The following is a 16,412-nucleotide window of genomic DNA, read 5'->3' as shown; positions in this document are numbered from 1 at the left end:
TCTTATGTATAATATTTATAAAAGGGGGCTGCCAGCCTCTCCACCCTGGCCCCAGTGTGGCCCTGGGGGTCTCTGGTTCCCAGGGCCCTCCAGCCTCTTCCTTCTCCCTGCAGTGGAATGTGAGCTCTGGCCGGGGCTGGGGGTGGGGGGAGTCCCAGCCTCCCTGGGACTGGTGAAGGGCCAGGGCAGGGGTCCCTGGGGGTGCCCACACCAGCCTCACCCTCAAAAGATCCTGCTGGCCCCAGCCGGAGGGTCGGGGGGGGGGGTCTGCTCCTGGTGGAGGAGGTGGGAGAACAGGACTAGATTATCTAAGGGCCTGAGCCCAAGTGCCTGAAGAGGCTCTAGGGGACAGAAGGAGGAAAGGCCAGTGGGCTGGGGGAGATGAGGCCTCAGGGTGTGGACTGTGGCCCAGCAGCAAGGTAGGGGGATGACTGCGGGCCTGATTCAGCTCTACATCTCCCTACAGGCTGTGTGACCTCTGCGGCAGCTGCTGGGCCTCAGTCTATGCACCTGTGCAAAGAGGGTGAGGGGCTTGAATGGGGTCTGCGGCGGCAGGAAGGGAGCAGGAGTTACAACCCCGCCCTGTTCCCGGCTCAGGAAGTCCCTGCGGCCCAGGAGCCCAGCAGGGTAGTGGCCCAAGGGCCTTGGTCCTGGCTCTAACAAAAACTACAACAGAGAGGACGTGGGGCAGGGCCAAATGCCGTAGTATTCACCACATCTTTCTCCTTCTCCCTCAGCTGGCCACAGGACGAAGAGTCTGGGCAGGGATACAGAACAGGATGGGGGGGTTCATCCTAGTGGCTTCCTCCGTGCCGGCTTGTCCCCGAGACCCAGTCAATAATGATGAAGCTCAAACTCATGGTCATCAGCAAGAGACCAACTGCAGCAAAACAAAGGGCCTGTGGGGTCAGAAGTCAGAGTTAGGTCTGAGTTTCAGGGCACCTTCCTCAGCCCCACACCAGCCCCACAACCTCTAGGCCCCTCGCACCAGGATTTTGGGGGTAGACCTTGCAGGTTCCTTCTCGATGGGCATGATGCGAAAATAGAAGATGGCAGGGAAGATGAAGATGAGGCATGGGGCAGACGTGGCACCTGCAAAGAGTAGCACATGGCCTCTGCTGGCTCACGTCCTGGCTGAGGCTCAGGGGTAGACCCTTACTGAGATCAAATGTTCCTTGTTGAGGGAGTCTCATCCTGAGACTCCACTTGAGAGCTCTGCCTGATTCTAGAGAGCAGAAGGCTAGTGCAGTTGGTGTCAGAAGAATCTATCAGTGAATGAAGCTAGCAAAGAGAAAAGGCAGGCAGAGAGAGGAGAGGGACGAAACCTTGAGGATATTGGGTTCCTGGATATAGCTATTCCTGAAGGCTGTCCATTAATTTAGCCAATACATTATTTTCTGCTTGCTTCATTTTGAGTTAAATTTCAGACATCCAACCGAGAATCCTGTCTATGATATCCAGGATACTCAGCCCCCAGGTCTGTGTGTTGGTCCTTGCAGAGCTGGGTTGGAGAATCTGCCTCTTGAGTTGGGTCACCCCAAAGATGTCTTGGAATTGTCTGATCTTCCAGCTCAGAGCCTCAACTGAGATGGGACAGTGGACAGAACCCCAAACCTTATAATCCCATAATCCCAGGGCTGAATGAAGGCCCTCCACTTACCAGCTACATGGCTCTCCCTGAATCACTGCAAACTGCCTTATACATGAGATGGGGACAAAACCCAATGAAATCCTTTGCGTAGGTCCCCAACCTCTGGGCTTCCTGTCCCCCAGAAAGAGTAACTGACTCAGTTCTCTGAGCCCTCAAAATGGGTTAGCCCTCAGAATCTCAGACAGGAAGCCAAATTGTGCACATGGCCAGCAGGCATCCCTTCAATGTAGGATACAGATTCAGGAATCCAACAGGGTTTGCAGGAGGGACGTTCTCTGGGGTGATACCCTGCCTCCATTCACAGCAGGGCCGGACCCTCACCGATGACTCCAAAGATGCCCAGGATGTTGGGGGCAAAGATGACCAGCAGGTTGATACAAGTGAGCAGGCTAATAGCAATGAGCACATGCCGAAGCCAGCTGAACTCCTGGTCCTGAAACAGCATCTGCTGGAGGGCACGGCGCACCTGGGGAGGAGGTTGGGGAGAGTCATCAATCTGTCAGCCGCATAATCCCACCTGCCATTGGTCTGGCCACCTGGTCACCTGCACATCGGCTCACCGGAAACAGAACGATGGGCACCGTGAGAGTGACTGCCGTCAGCACAGCCACACGCACACACAGGATCAGCACATCAAATGGGTCCACCTTGCTGTAGGTGTGCAGCAGCTCTGACTCCACCCCATCTGTGGCAGGCAGGGAGTGGTCAGCGGGAGGTCCAGGGAGGGGATTGGGCTCTGAACTTGGATTGACCCTGACACTGTGGGGAGTGGCAACAGACTCACCTCCATAGCTGCAGAGCACAGTTAACAGACCTAATAAAGCACCTAGAGCCTGCAGGGCGCCATGGCCACCGGCCAGCCCCTTGCCCCCCAGCCTGGCCTGCCTCTGCCCTCGGTCCAGCCATACCGTAGAAGGTGAGGTAGCCGAAGAGGGCGGCCAGGAAGTACATGACATACATGACGGCGATGGACAGGTTGGAGATGTGCTGCATCTTCCGCTTGGAGGGGCTATGGGGCAGCAGGGGAGGGGAGTGATGCCACACTGGGCCACACTGGGAAAGCCCCGTGTGTCCCAGGGTCTCTCTCTGGCACCACCCCTCACCGTCTGGCAGCTGAGGGAGCCTCCTTCTTGCCCCCAGTGGCCCCTCGTGGTGCCCCTGGAAATCATTGATAAAATGATCTGGCTCCTATCACTCCCTCCCTTCTTTTTTTTTTTTTTTTTGCTATTTCTTTGGGCCGCTCCCACGGCATATGGAGGTTCCCAGGCTAGGGGCTGAATCGGAGCTGTAGCCACCGGCCTACGCCAGAGCCACAGCAACGCAGGATCCGAGCCACGTCTGCAACCTACACCACAGCTCACGGCAACGCCGGATCCTTAACCCACTGAGCAAGGGCAGGGACCGAACCCGCAATCTCATGGTTCCTAGTCGGATTCGTTAACCACTGCGCCACGACGGGAACTCCACTCCCTCCCTTCTTTAGGACCACATCCATCCTCCCCAGGCCAACTCATGGCAGCCCCACCCCCTCTCCCCGCCACAGCCACCTACTCCTTGAGCTCTGTATAGATGGGCAGCACCTCGGGGTGGCAGACGAAGGCGAAGGCCATGATGGGGATGGTGTATGCCGTCTGGGGAAATACAGGTTCTGAGTCAGGATGGCCACCCCCCCTCACCAGGCCCACTGCCCTGACCCTGGGCTGTCGGAACCTGTGTGTTGAGTGTGAAGTAGTTCGGGGTGCAGAAGGCTGTGACCTCCGTCTCGACCTGCAGCCGGGCCTGTTCCTTGACAACATCCATGAGGCTGAAGTTGCCTGTAATGTTGGCTAAATTGGGAGCCAGTGGGCAGGGCACGTGGAACTTTTTGTAGATGACCTAGGTGGGGATGGCGAAGGATGAAGGAATCAGGGCCAGGCTAGGCTGCTTGAGAAGTCACTGTGAAGCCACATCTAGATCAGGACTGGAGGAGCTGCCTTCTTTTTTTTTCCCCCTGCCATACCTGTGGCATGCAAAACTTCCCAGGCCAGGGATTGAACCCATGCCACAGCAGGGACCCAAGACACTGCAGTGACAATGCCAGATCCTTAACCCGATGCACTACAGGGAACTCCTGGAGGAGCTGCCTTCTGACCCAGGCTTCCTGAAAGACCTGCCCCCTCCCTGAACCAGCCTGGAGGGTGACTCACTGCGATTAGGAAGAACACCATACAGCTGAGAGAGAAGCCACTGGAGTAACCTAGGTAGCCTGCAAAGTGGGGAAGGGGGGCTGTGAGACTGAGGGTCCCCTCCCAGGCATCCCTCCAAGGATCTGGTCCCACCACGCTCACCAAGCTGCCGCATCAATGCCAGGGGCAGAATGACGATGACAGAGACCAGGATCACCAGGTAGTTCCCATTCATGTACCAGTCCCTGCAGGGCCAGGAGTGGGGAGCCAAGATTAGAGCCCACTCAGCCTTGGGTGGGGTCACCTGCCTTCACCCCCAGCTGGTGGGTGCCACTGAGTCACACCACTGAGTGACCTCTGAAGAATACTTGTTCACAGGTCTGAGTCTCCCTTTCCCCATCTGCCAAGTGAGCATACTCTTAGCGCTCTCCTTGCGGGAGATGTGAAGACTAATGCACTCAGCTCCTGTTTGGAAACCCTTACGATAATAGTCACGGTTGTTGTTTTTCCCAGGACACCTAAGTCTGGGTCTAGTCTTCCCAGGGAATAGCCCCAAGGGGGCCAGCGGGGTGAAAGAACCTGGTTCTGAGGGGTGAGGTATTTTCTATGGGGGCCTCAGGGACTTGCCAACCACCTGAACTCCCTGTGGTCCCCCCTCCCCACATCTGCATCCTGTATCATCCTGACCCGCCCCCCAATGGACAGTGGATACAGGGAACTGAGGAAATGCCCCTTCAGGGCAAGCTCAAAGGCTAGTTCCTTGGGAAAGGCCCCCAGGGCCAGGGGCAGAATCCTGGATGTTTCCTTCTTCCCGGGGCATCTCTTAGCTGCACAGTCTCTTTGCTTGTCCGGACTGTGTGGCCAAGGGCAGGGCCTGGCTGTCCTCTCTGTTTCTACCCACAAAACATGGTTGATGCCATCAGTGCTGGCTAAACTGATGACAGGCAACTGGGACACTGTGGGCTTAATTTCTTGGTTGGGGCGGGGCGCGAGGGGGGGCTAACACCCAAGCCATGGTCAGGAATAGCAGGAGCTTAGAGCTAAGCCCGAGGTTCTCAGGTCCTCCGCGCTCTCAGGCTGGGTCCAGGGCTAGGCGGGCAGTTTCTGCGGCCTCACCCACCCCGGCCCCACATGGCCTTCCTGGGGCCTCCCCTAGATGCTTCATAATCGAGTGTCCACTGAAAGGTAGCTCTGCTGGCAGCTCTCTGCTCCCCGCCTCCACCCTGCCTTGTCTCTTCTGCTGGCCTGGCCTGAGCGCCATTAGTGGTGGACGCAGAGGGACAGACTGGGTCCTCCCACGCTCACCCAGCCCCACCCCACCCTGGGGCTCACGAGGTCTGCTCTTCCAGGTTCAGGAAGGTCTGTATGACGAGGGGCAGCTCAGACTTGATGATGTACAGGTAGCTGGACATGGCTGGGGGAGAGGGGGCAGGTCAGCCAATCCAGCCAGACCAGCCAGCCCTCAGCCTGTCTACCACCCATCGCCTGCCCGTCAACCTCACCTCCGATGTTCTGTAGCGTGATGGCCAGGGCTGCTGCCAGCTTTCCTGGGGTCCCAAAGGCACGGTAGCCCAGCTGCTCATAGGCACGGATGCCTGCAGGGCCGGGGAATCAGGATCCAGTCAGGAGGGCTTGACCCAGCCCACCCCTCCCTGCTACAGGCCAGATTTGGGGCTCACCCACGATCCCTGAGGACTTGAGTAGCAGGTGGATGGAGTAGCTGGAGAGCAGGGCGACGGCCGTCAACAGGAAGCTGGGGAAGTTAGACGAAAAGAGGCTGCAGGGCCTCCCCAGGCTGGCGGGGGCGGTGAGCTCCAGGAGGCCTGGGAGTGCTGGGTCTGTGACCCAGCTGTCCGGATCCCCCACATGTGTGGATGCAAGCTCAGCAGACCCCAGGTGTGGTGAACCTCACCTGGCTTGACCCAGGGTGGCCGTGACCCAGAAGGGCCCTCCGAGCACCATTTCCCCTTGAGTTCTTTGAACAAACGTGCTTTCCATTTAGGCCACAGGGCAGTGCTCCCAGGTAAGGACACGTGTACCCACATACAGCCTGGCCCTGAGGGTTTATCCGTCACACAGAAATGTGGTAGAAGGACAGACTTGGGTCTGTTAGGCTGGCTCTGTGTCGTCAGCTCAGTGGGTTTACAGGGAAGTGAGGTATATTTGTCTGGCCATGGCTGTCTTTTTTTCAGCAGTGGTTTGGGTTGACTGTAAGGGCCCACCCACTGTAGCCTGGGTCTTGGGACAGGAAACCAGCAGGTCCTGGGAGGTCAGGGTTGGTGGCCTGTTTAGGGTTCCTATCTTTAGAAGGTTTGCTGAGGGCACTCACAGGAAAAGGATGATGCCTGTATTGGCCATGGCGTAGGCGAGCCCCAGGATGCCGCTGCCCATGATGGCGTTGCTAAGGTTGAACACTGACATACCGAATGATGTCTTCCCCTCGAACTGCAGGCACCAGAGTGAGATGGGAGGTGTCGGGTGAGTGTGGAGGGCAAATTAGTGTTGGTTCCCCACCACTGTCCCTTGGCCTCCCATCGCTGCCCCAGAGTGCCTCGTTACTGCACCCAAGCTCCCAGTGGTACCCCAGCCCCCCACCGCTGCCCCTGCTCACATCGGTGAAGTGCGGCTCCTTGCTGGGGCTTTTCTGTAGGAAGCCCTCACCCTCAACACAGCTCCGTCCGGGGCCCTCGACCCTGCAGGCACAGACCACAGCAGGCAGCTCAGCTCCAGCGCCTGGGCCCGCACGCTGCCCTGCCCCACCCTAAGCCATGACTGGGGCCCTGGCTCACCTCTGGTTGCCAGCCATGGGGGTGGTGACTGGGAGCAGCCCCTCCAAGTGTTTGCCATTGGGCACCAGCTCCACCATCTCCGTCTGCAGAGGTGCCTCCATCGCTCTGGAACCACCACCACCGGGAACACAGGCTCCCACACTGACGTGGTCAGCTGTCTACGGGGTAGACAGTCCCTCTGGTCAACCCTGCTCCTCGGGCCCATGGCTCACACTCCCACAGGAAGTCTGCCGCTGTAGCACATCTCCCAGAAGTTGATTCAGGGCAGAGCTCAGGTACCTAAGTTCTCCAGAACATGCTGAGGGGATGCCTCAGCCAGGATTTAGCGCTCCGCCTACCACAGACACAGATCGGCCCAGGCAAGCCTGTGGGGCCTCAGTTTCCCCATCTGTGATGTGGAGTCAGTGGATGACCTGAGTTCAGAGCCCAGTGGTGCCAGGACCCCAGGATGCTGAGTCCAAGGCCTCCAGACCCCACTCTGGGGGTGCACCCTGGACTGACCCCCCCCTCCCTGACAGTAACACTGGGAGACGTTTTCCTGTGCCGGCCCTGTGTGCCAGGGGCCTCCTAGCCAACCTAGAATGGCACTACCCGATGGCTGGAGGCCTCGGGAGAGGGTGAGGGCTGTGGGCCCTGTTCCCAGCCGCCCGGCGGGCTTTGCTGGCAGCCAGAACAAAGGAGCTTCTGTGGGCTGAGAGTTGGCGCTGGGAACGGCAGGCGCAGAGGCTACACTCCCCCCACCGAGCCAGGAGGCCTGAGGCGGTGCTGGGTGGCTGGACACCTGGGCCCTGCCCGCCTGGCTGTGAAGGGCCCTCGGGGAACCTTCCAGGAAATGGGTACCTCGGGGCACAGTTCTCTGGGCCACATGGGCTTGACCCTCCACACAGCCCTGACTTCAGGGCCATGTTCTCTTTCAAGACTCTCCTGCCCTGCTGGGGAACCCTCCACTTAGGTGCCCACCCCTCTTGAGCAGACCCCATACTTCCTGGAGCCCCAGATCAGGAACTCGGGGCCTTGGCCAGCTCTAGGTGGGCCTGGACCACTGGGTCAGTCTTTGCCTCCCTGCTCTCAGGGAGAGCAAAGTAGCTCTGCTGGGCCTCAAAGGAACCAGCTCCACTCCTCCTCATGCCCAACCCTGCCTACTGCCCAGACAACTCACTGGTTCCTCTCCTATCACTGGGGCTGGGGAGCCACCTACCCCAGAAGGTACCTGGGCATAGTACCCCCAGGATCAATAAGGACATTCTTTTTTTTCTTTTTTTGTCTTTTTGCCCTTTCTAGGGCTGCTCCCGCGGCACATGGAGGTTCCCAGGCTAGGGGTTAAATCGGAGCTGTAGCCTCCAGCCTACGCCAGAGCCACAACAACATGGGATCTGAGCCTTGTCTGCAACCTACACCACAGCTCACGGCAATGCCAAATCCTTAGCCCACTGATTGAACCCGCAACCTCATGGTTCCTAGTCGGATTCGTTAACCAATGAGCCACAATGGGAACTCCAATAAGGACATTCTGAAGGCCAGTCAGGCCAGCAGGAGATCTGAGGCCAGAGTGGAAACCAGGGACAGGGCAGCACTGCCAGAGCCTGATCTTGACATCATGGCAGCCCTTCTGCTTGGGAACCCTGCATTCTGCCCTAAAACCCCCAACCCCACTCCAGACCCTGATGGTCTCAGGTCTACTCTGGAAGCTGGGGGACCAGGGTCTCAAACTCAGCACTCGGGGCTAGGGTGGGTGGGGAGGCTTAGGCTCAGGCCTCAGGCCCCATGTCCTGGAGGCAGCAGCCATGTGGAACTGACCAGAGGACCTCCCTGCCATTGCCCCAGGCCACCACAAGCCAGAGTTCAGATCCTAGGCACCTCGGTCCTAGGGACCCCATACCTAGCACCCTTGGACACCTCAACTTGCCTCTTGTTCCTCTTATGCTGGCATCTGAACCCTTCTCTCCTCCAGCCCTGTCCACTCATGACCATGATAGTTTAAGCATCTCTTCTCACACCCTATTCCCTGGACCAGAGTCTTCAAGATCAGCCTGTTTCCTTCATGCCCCTTCCCCAAGCCTCACCAACAGCACTTCTCCAAGGCTATCTGTACCCTTTCTCCAGAGTCACTCCAGAGTGCCCCCTGGCTCTTAGCTGGGGTTGCCCTTGCTGGGCCTCTCACCCTGGGCAGGCTGGGACAGGCCCTCAGACTGTGCTGAGTCGGCAGCTTGGACAAAGCGCATTTCTCTGCCTTAATATTCTTCCCTAGCAGCCAAGCACTGCCTCCAGGGAGACCACAGGACATGGCGTGGTCATGGCCAAGATGTCTGAGGTCCTGGATCCAGGTTCCCCATCCCCCAGCAGGACCTGGACCTAGACTTTCAGGTCCTGTCTATTCCTCATGACCAGTCACTGCTGGGTCTCAGGCTGGCCTGACATCCCAGAGCAGACATGGACTACATTTCCTCAAGAAGTTTCTTGTCTGGAAGGGACACAACCCCTACCCACATCCCCTACCCTATGGCTCCTACTGTAACTGAGTGTGAGCCACATAGTCCTGGGACTCAGAAAAGGAGAGAGAGAAAACAAAACCAAACAAAACAAGATGGAGAATTTCTCTTGCTGCTCAGCAGGTTAAGGATCCAGTGTTGTCACTGCTGTGGCTCTGGTTACAGCTATGGCACAGGTTTGATCCCTGACCCAGGAAACTTGCATACCATGAGTTAAAAAAAAATTATAAAAAGAGGAGAGAGAGAGAGGCAAAAGGAAGGCTTCCTGGAGGAGGCAATGGAACCAGTTCATAAATTCCAGTAGGGTGTCCCAAGGTGTGGAAACAGGAAAGAGTGCCTCAAGCAGAGGGCATGGCATGTGCAAAGGCCCTGAGGTATAATATGAGGCAGTGTGAGGATAGAATGAAGGTTCCAAGGCATAGACAAGCCTGATAGGACTTTGAAGGAGTCTGCGCTTCAGTCTAGGGCAGGACTGAGGGTTGGGGGGCCCAGGGCAGAGACTAGAACTGGCCTGGCATGTGGATCTACAGCCATTCCCTGAGGCTGGCAGTTCATGTTTGAAAGTTCCCATCTCTCAGGCCTGCCACCTCCCAAGCTCCTTTGCATCAGGTATTAGGGTAGACTCAGATGACAGCCCCTGCCTGACAAAAGCTGTCAGCAGATCCTGACCCACTTGTGTGGAAAGCGGGAGTGGACATTCTGGGTCTGAGGCCTGACCTGGCTCTGGACACCGTGTGATCATGGACAAAGCACTCCCCACTCAGGACCTCAGTGGCCTCCGTCCTCCAGGGGTTCCGTGAGATTGGACCAAAGGTGGGGACCGACCGAGGAGCCTCTCTCAGGACTTCAGCCCCAGGGCAGACCACGGGCTCTCAGAGAGGGGTCAGGCTCTGGGGTGGGAAGATTACTGCGACCTTGGGCAGATCATCAGAATGGCATCTGTCAGGGGTGTAGCATGGGTTCAGGCAGTAAATCAATGGTCCAGGCCACTGCCCTGGGGCCTGTTTGCTCTGCTGGGAGATAAAGGCCAGGGGGAGCAGGAGCCACAGGGGTAGCACAGCAGGTACCGTCCTCCCACGCAGACATCACAGGGTGAGAATTCGTCAGGCACACCTCCTCTGCAGGCGTTGAGTTCGGCTAATTAAAGATTTCGAGACCCAGGAATCCAGGCCACTGTGGGGCCACTGCTTGCGTCAGCTGCTATGGGAAGCACATCTCTCTATCCCTGCATCGAGGTCCTTGGAGGTACCAGGGCTCTGAGCCTGGCTTTCCTCCCTAACACTCAGGAACATGAGTGGGTTTGCAGTAGCGGGTCAGCTACAGGGAGCCATTCCTTGGCCCTGTGGGAATGTGCTGGTGGCATTGCAGACCCCACATAGCTTTCTGCCATGGGCCCCAAGCTCCGTGTGCCTGGGCAGCCTTCACCTCAGCCCAGATCTTAGGGGAGAGGCTGCTGGCCTGGTTTAAAGGTCCAATGTGGTCATCTCTTGGGGCTCAGGGCTGCTCCCAGTTCGAGCTCACCTGTCCTGACTGCTGCTCTGGTTAGCTGAGAGAAGGTGCCCCTCCCAATATAGCACCCCCTTGTCCACCTACTTCTCCAGGCTTCAGAAGGAAAACACCCTCTTCGGACAAGCTCTCCATTAACAGGGAAACTTGATTTGACAGGTAAGTCTGGATTGTATGTTTTTAAGGCACAGCCACAGGGATTGGTGTAGAGCTGATTGCTGAGGTCGGGGGTCTAGGGACAGGGCGTGTGGGAGGGTGTTCAGAGCAGGCGAGGATGCTAAAACAAAGCCCTGGCCCCTCCCCCAGACCCACAACTCCAGATTTTGACCTCAGCAGGTCCAGTCTTCCATTTACGACTCCCCTGTGGTCAACAACACTAAGTGGCTAGTGTGTGACCAACACCGGGCTGGTACATAGGGGGTGGCAATGTAGGAGGGGCACATCAGGCAAAGACAAACAGTGCAGAACATTGATGTGTTGGCCACACTAACCTCTCTCATCCCCTAGCTCCCTGGCCCCGTCCTTCTGTGTTCTGGGCATCCGGAAGCATCTAGGAGGATCTGAGGGCCCCAGCTGGGGCCGGAAGATGGACTTTCCTGTGACAGGGTACATTTTTTAAACACCTAACAGATGCTTAGTATTGGGCCTAGCCCCCTAACGCCCATGCCTCCCCCGCTGCCCAGTCCTGGACCCTCCTTGCTCAGGTTGGCCCCAGTAGAAGCTACAGTTAGAACCTCTCGGCTCAAGACCAGGCCAGAGCCAGCAGCAGCCGCTTCCCCCCAATTGCCAGCCCGCTGAGAAGGACGTGCAGCCCAAGGCCCAGCTGAGGCAAAGGACAGGACATCACGTGCATGTGGCCCCCCAGGGGCAGGGGAGACCCCGAGCCAGCCAGCCCATCCTCCTTCCTGCTGACCCGGAATTCCCTGGAGGCAGCCAAATATTTGGACAGCCGAACTTCTGGCCCTAAAGAAAGCTGGAACAGGGGCCTGGGGCAGCTCAGGACTCACTGGAGACCCTGATTGGCTTGGGGAGGGGCAAAAGGCAAGGTCAGCCTGGAGGACAGACACCATCCAATGTCAGGAAGAAGCAGAGAGAGGCAGAGGGAGGGAAAAGAGAGGCAGGGAGAGAAAACATACCCACATGATATGTGTGTCCCTGCACACTGATCCAGACAGAGGGACAGTCCTAGCAAGGTACAGGGAGATAATAGAAATGCAGACAGATTACAGAGGGACACAAACAGAGAAAGATACAGTGAGAGATGGATAGCCATTCAGACAGAGAGACAGACAACCAGACAGGTGAGAGACAGACAGACAGAGACAGCCAACCAGTTAGAGACAGCCAGATGGAGAGACAGAGAGATAGCCAAGACGAGACAGAGCACCCCAAAAGGAGCAAGGTGCTGAGAAGGGACCAGAGGCCCAGGTGAGGGGCAGCAGGCCCAGTGGATGCCACAGCAGGATGCAGGATGCCACAGCATTTCCAAGTTTTTACAAGGGCAGGTCATGCCCTCCTTAGCCAGATTCAGGACAGCTGGAGGGTGGGACTGAGCCCACTAGGGCCACAAGATCGGGCCCAGCTGGAAAATTCAGAACCCTCTAGTTCAGCACCCAGAGCTTGTCCACCCACACAATGGGAAAGCTCTACGGAGATGACAGTCAGTTGGAGTGACCCCCATCCTTAGTGGCCATGCACGTGTGCAGACGTGCCGGCTGAAGGCTGTGTACAGGACGTGGCCCGCAGAGCGGAAATTCAAAACCAAGCCACCCCAGGCTGCTGACCGGAAAGCCCCTCCTGCCCCAGCAGCTGGTCCTTCCCTTTAGCCCCTAGAAGCCCCACCTGGTCCTCTAGAGTGCCCCCACCCTGCATCTGTCTTCTTATCCAGAGTCAAAGTCCAACTCTTCCCTACTGGACTGTGCTTGGGGCACACAGTAGGTACTCAGTAAGTATTAAGTGAATGGAATGGGTCTGAGGTCTTTGGCAAGGCTCCAGCACATCTCACCTGCTCCAAGTGGCACCTGGCTGGCCATGACTGCACTGGAACATTCTCCCGCAGGGCCCCTATCCCTGTTCGGTATAGGCTGCATCATATCCCACCCCAGCTTTCTGTGCACATAGATGCCAAAACTGAATCTCTCTTGCAGCCAACTGCTCCCCCCAAACAGTTTCTCCTCAAACTAAGTGCCTGTACCCTACCCAGCCCAGACCGAGTGCGGGATACACTCGGTTCGGTTCAACAATATTTCCTGCCCCCACGTAGAGACCATGAACCACCCAGCATGTACTCCTGCACTTCTTCAGCTTCTCCATTTGTCTAGGACTCCAAGTCTACTTGCTGGGGAAGCAGGCACCAGGACAGGAGCAAACAACTCTCATGGTCTGGCCACCTGGAGCCCTGGACTGATGGGTGTTTGTGACATGGACTCCAGAAAACATTACTGAACAAAGGGTGGCTTGAAAAGCCACTGAGGACAGGGGCTCTATGGGCCCACACAGAACAAAGTTCTGAGACGTATACCCCAACCCACCCCAGAGGCACAGCCCCCTGCCCTCAGCCAGAAGGGATCAGAGATTCTCATTTCTTTCTTTCTTTTTTTTTTTTGGCTAGGGGTCACATTGGAGCTGCAGCTGCTGGTCTATGTCACAGCCACAGCAATGTAGGATCCGAGCTGCATCTGTGACCTACACCACAGCTCACAGCAATACCAGATCCTTAACCCACTGAGTGGGGCCAGGGATTGAACCTTCATCCTCCTGGATACTAGTTAGGTTCATAATCTGCTGAGTCACAAGGGGAACTCTTTTTTTTTTTTTTTTTTTTTGGTCTTTTTGCCATTTCTTGGGCCTCTCTCTTGGCATATGGAGGTTCCCAGGCTAGGGGTCCAATCGGAGCTGCAGCCACCAGCCTACGCCAGAGCCACAGCAACATGGGATCGATGCCGCGTCTGTAACCTACACCACAGCTCAGCAACACCAGATCCTTAACCCACTGAGCAAGGCCAGGGATCGCACCCGCAACTTCATGGTTCCTCGTCTGATTTGTTAACCACTGAGCCATGACGGGAACTCCACAAGGGGAACTCTTAGATTCTCATTCTTGATTTCAGTCATTCTAGCCCTTGTGGAGATGTTCCAGGCCTGGCTCCCTGCCCCCCCCCCCATTCCTCCCACCTTTGGTGCTTCCTGCAGAAAGCCTTCTGTGCTTGTGTAGAACTTTCCCCTCTCAAAATGAACTGTCTCGAGATCTCTCCAGCATTCTGTGCTCCAGATTGAGAACCTCTGAGGGATTTGCTTCCTTTCCAGAAGGAAGTGAGCCCCCATGCCAGACTGTGTACTGAAGAGAAAGGGCCTCTTTCAGGGACAGCACGGTGGCCCAAGGCAGCCGTGGAAGGAAGGACTGGCAGGCTGAAGGAAGGATGGACCTGGGTGTAGGTGTTCCCCACAGTGCAGGGGCCTTAGACTTAGTCCCCCTCAGACCTCTCCTAGTGCCTAAACCTGGGCTCAGGGATCAGGTCACTGTGGGGGAGGGGGCCAATTCCCACAAGCCCCGCCCCTGGTCTCCCCCTCCCGGGTGTAAACAAACGCATGCACCCGCTGTGGCCAATCGGGCGAGGGCGGGCTCCTGCAAACCGAATCCTGGTCCTTTCCCTCCGCCCCTGAGCGTGTGGTCAGCTCTCGCACCCTGTCCTGGCGCTAGGCCGTTAGGAGCTCGGCCGGAGCCCCGCCCTCAGGCCAGGGAGCCACACGAGCCCTGTGCCCGTGGTGCCCGCTGGCCCGGCTGCAAATGGCACCGGCTCTGGGACCAAAATGTGCCCCGCGGCCCCTTAGGCAACCTGGCCCGATCTGCCCTCAAGCCCCTGCCTAAAACAGCGGGATAAATATACCCGGAGGCCCGGTGTGCCAGCCGGGCTGATTTGCTTGTCAGGCGCCCGTCGGGGCAGCGCTCCAGGACCTGCTCCCGGGCCCTCTGAGGCCCCCCTCCAGGACCCTCTCGAGCCCGTCCCCGTGGGCCATGCCTCTGACAGTCTATCGCACGCCACTCGAGCCCCCAACAAGGCGTCCTGTGGCCCCAGCCCCTGGTGCCACGGATCTCCCGCTATCCTGCCAGATTCTGCGAGAGGCCCCGAAACAACGAAGTGCCCCTCCTGGGACACCCGCTCAAGCTCGGAAGATCCTAAGCTTGGAAGGTCCCAACTGGAAGGTCTCTAGACCTGCGCTCGGAGCGGTTGGGGCTGAAGCTCCGGAGGCTGGGGCGCCTGCCCGGGACCTGGGCAGCTCCGAAGGGAGCTGCCCAGGGTCCAGATCCGGACGTGAAAGTGGACAGTAGGGCTCCGCCCGCCCGGTGCCCCTGGACTCGGGGTCGGCGCCCCCAGCAGTACCTGGCCTCGCGGGTGGGGACGCGCGGTACTCCGCTCCGGCCGGTGCTGTCGGCTCTGTTCCCGGCTGAGCGCAGCTGCTGGGGATGAAGGGCGCCCGGCCCCGCCCCCGGCCCGCCCCCGGCCCGCCAATCCCTGGCGGCCCGCGGGAGGAGGGGCCGGTCTGGGGAGAGGCGGGGCCCCTTCCTTACCCCCGCCCCCCCGCACCCTCCCCCCCCCCCCCCCCCCCCCCCCCCGCCCCGGCAGGCCTGGAGCAAAGGGGGCAGCCCAAGCCCTGAGTCCCTAGGTAGGAGAGCAGCGGCTCTGGAAGAGGCTCAGTTGCATGTTGTGGGGGGGAATGCTTTAGTCCAAAGCAAATTCTCTCCGAGGTCTCTGAGTTGCCCCCTTTACCCCCGAAAGACTCTGCCCTCACTTCCCTGAAGCCAGAAGAGGCTCTTCACCAAGAGGAGTGGGAGCAGGGCCTCAGTGAAGGGTGCCTTCTGTGGGGGATTTCCAGACATCACTCAGGACAAGGGACTTCTTTTCTGCCTGCCTCACCCTTCCCAAGCAGAGGTGGGATAGGGTGAGGACAGACATTCCCTATATCAGTTCTATCTTTACCCCCAAATATTCAGAAGAGATTGCGGGTAGACAATTGCTGGGGCAGTGAGGATAGGGGTGGAGCCGGGCTCGGCTGGTGCTCAGCCTTGCCTGGATCCCCCTGGCCATGCCCCCATTTCCTTATTTCTAAGGAATAGGAGACAGCTGTGTCTGCCCGTGGGCAATGAGGCCTGGGACTTGGTGCCTTGGGGAAGGGGGTTCTAGGGTGGCCAGGTTCTTGGCAGGAAGCTCCTATCCCACCCTTGCCTGCTTCTCCCCTAAGGCCTTGGTGCTCAGAGGTGGGTGGTGGGTGTTAAGGCCCCCCCTTCAGGGGCTGTGGGAGGCCTTGACCTTGGGGGTGAATTGGGGCGGGGGTGTTCGTAGAACAGCTGTGTCACTTGCTTCTCAGCCACTGGCTCTGATCCGATTAATCCATGGCCTCTGCTGTTCCTAGCCAAGCTGGATGTCTCTGTCTCATGTATGCCCCCCTCACCGGTGTTGGGAAGAACCACAACCCTCCCCTGCCCTCGGAGTCAGGACTCCAGAATTCTCTTCCTCCTGACTCATGGCACCACCACAGCCAAGCCCTGGCACACCTCAGTTTCTCTCTGTGTTACACGAAATGGCTCTGTCCTTTCCCCTGGCTTCAGGGAGTGGGTGAAGGGGAAGCTATGAGCAAAGGGCAGGGGACTCAGCTTTGGCTGAGAGTGCCAGGGGCCTGGGAGGACTAAAGAGAAAGGCATTAGGATGGTGGCATCCTTGAAAACCTAAACTACCCAAGCTCCTTCCCTGTTGATGGCTGAAAAACAGGAAGGGACTGGCTCTCCCTCTTGATCTGGAGCTGGTGTAATCCC

At 58.0% G+C, this 16,412-nt stretch overlaps 1 protein-coding gene across 2 annotated transcripts; it reads right to left on the bottom strand.

Annotated features, from left to right (window-relative positions):
- Positions 1-15,065, bottom strand: SLC38A3 (solute carrier family 38 member 3). 2 transcript variants are annotated; one of them, XM_047774764.1, is made up of 17 exons: positions 14,983-15,051; positions 11,092-11,196; positions 6,606-6,763; positions 6,428-6,509; positions 6,146-6,261; positions 5,496-5,569; positions 5,319-5,411; positions 5,149-5,230; positions 3,979-4,061; positions 3,838-3,896; positions 3,362-3,526; positions 3,203-3,282; positions 2,560-2,660; positions 2,212-2,336; positions 1,973-2,117; positions 989-1,092; positions 1-899 (listed from the first exon to the last, which is right to left on the bottom strand). In XM_047774764.1, exons 2-17 carry the CDS (start codon positions 11,098-11,100, stop codon positions 795-797), a joined length of 1,581 nt encoding a protein of 526 aa, XP_047630720.1. In that variant the 5' UTR covers positions 11,101-11,196; positions 14,983-15,051; the 3' UTR covers positions 1-794. The 2 variants fall into 2 exon arrangements, with proteins under 2 accessions (XP_047630720.1, XP_047630730.1); XM_047774774.1 differs by lacking the exon at positions 11,092-11,196 and having other exon boundaries at positions 14,983-15,065.
- Between the last annotated feature and the right edge of the window lie 1,347 nt (positions 15,066-16,412).

This window comes from Phacochoerus africanus, chromosome 1, assembly GCF_016906955.1.
Source record: "Phacochoerus africanus isolate WHEZ1 chromosome 1, ROS_Pafr_v1, whole genome shotgun sequence".
Taxonomy (NCBI): domain Eukaryota; kingdom Metazoa; phylum Chordata; class Mammalia; order Artiodactyla; family Suidae; genus Phacochoerus; species Phacochoerus africanus.
The sequence above is the reverse complement of the archived record's forward strand: the minus strand, read 5'-3'. Positions and strand labels throughout refer to the sequence as shown.

Bases quoted from the DNA above. Each gene is read 5' to 3' on its own strand.
- SLC38A3 (XM_047774764.1), bottom strand. The intron at 6,510-6,605 runs GTGAGCCAGGGC...CTGTGCCTGCAG, and splicing joins CCCATGGCTGGCAACCAGAG to GGTCGAGGGCCCCGGACGGA. The intron at 900-988 runs GTGCGAGGGGCC...CTGACCCCACAG, and splicing joins GGTCTACCCCCAAAATCCTG to GCCCTTTGTTTTGCTGCAGT.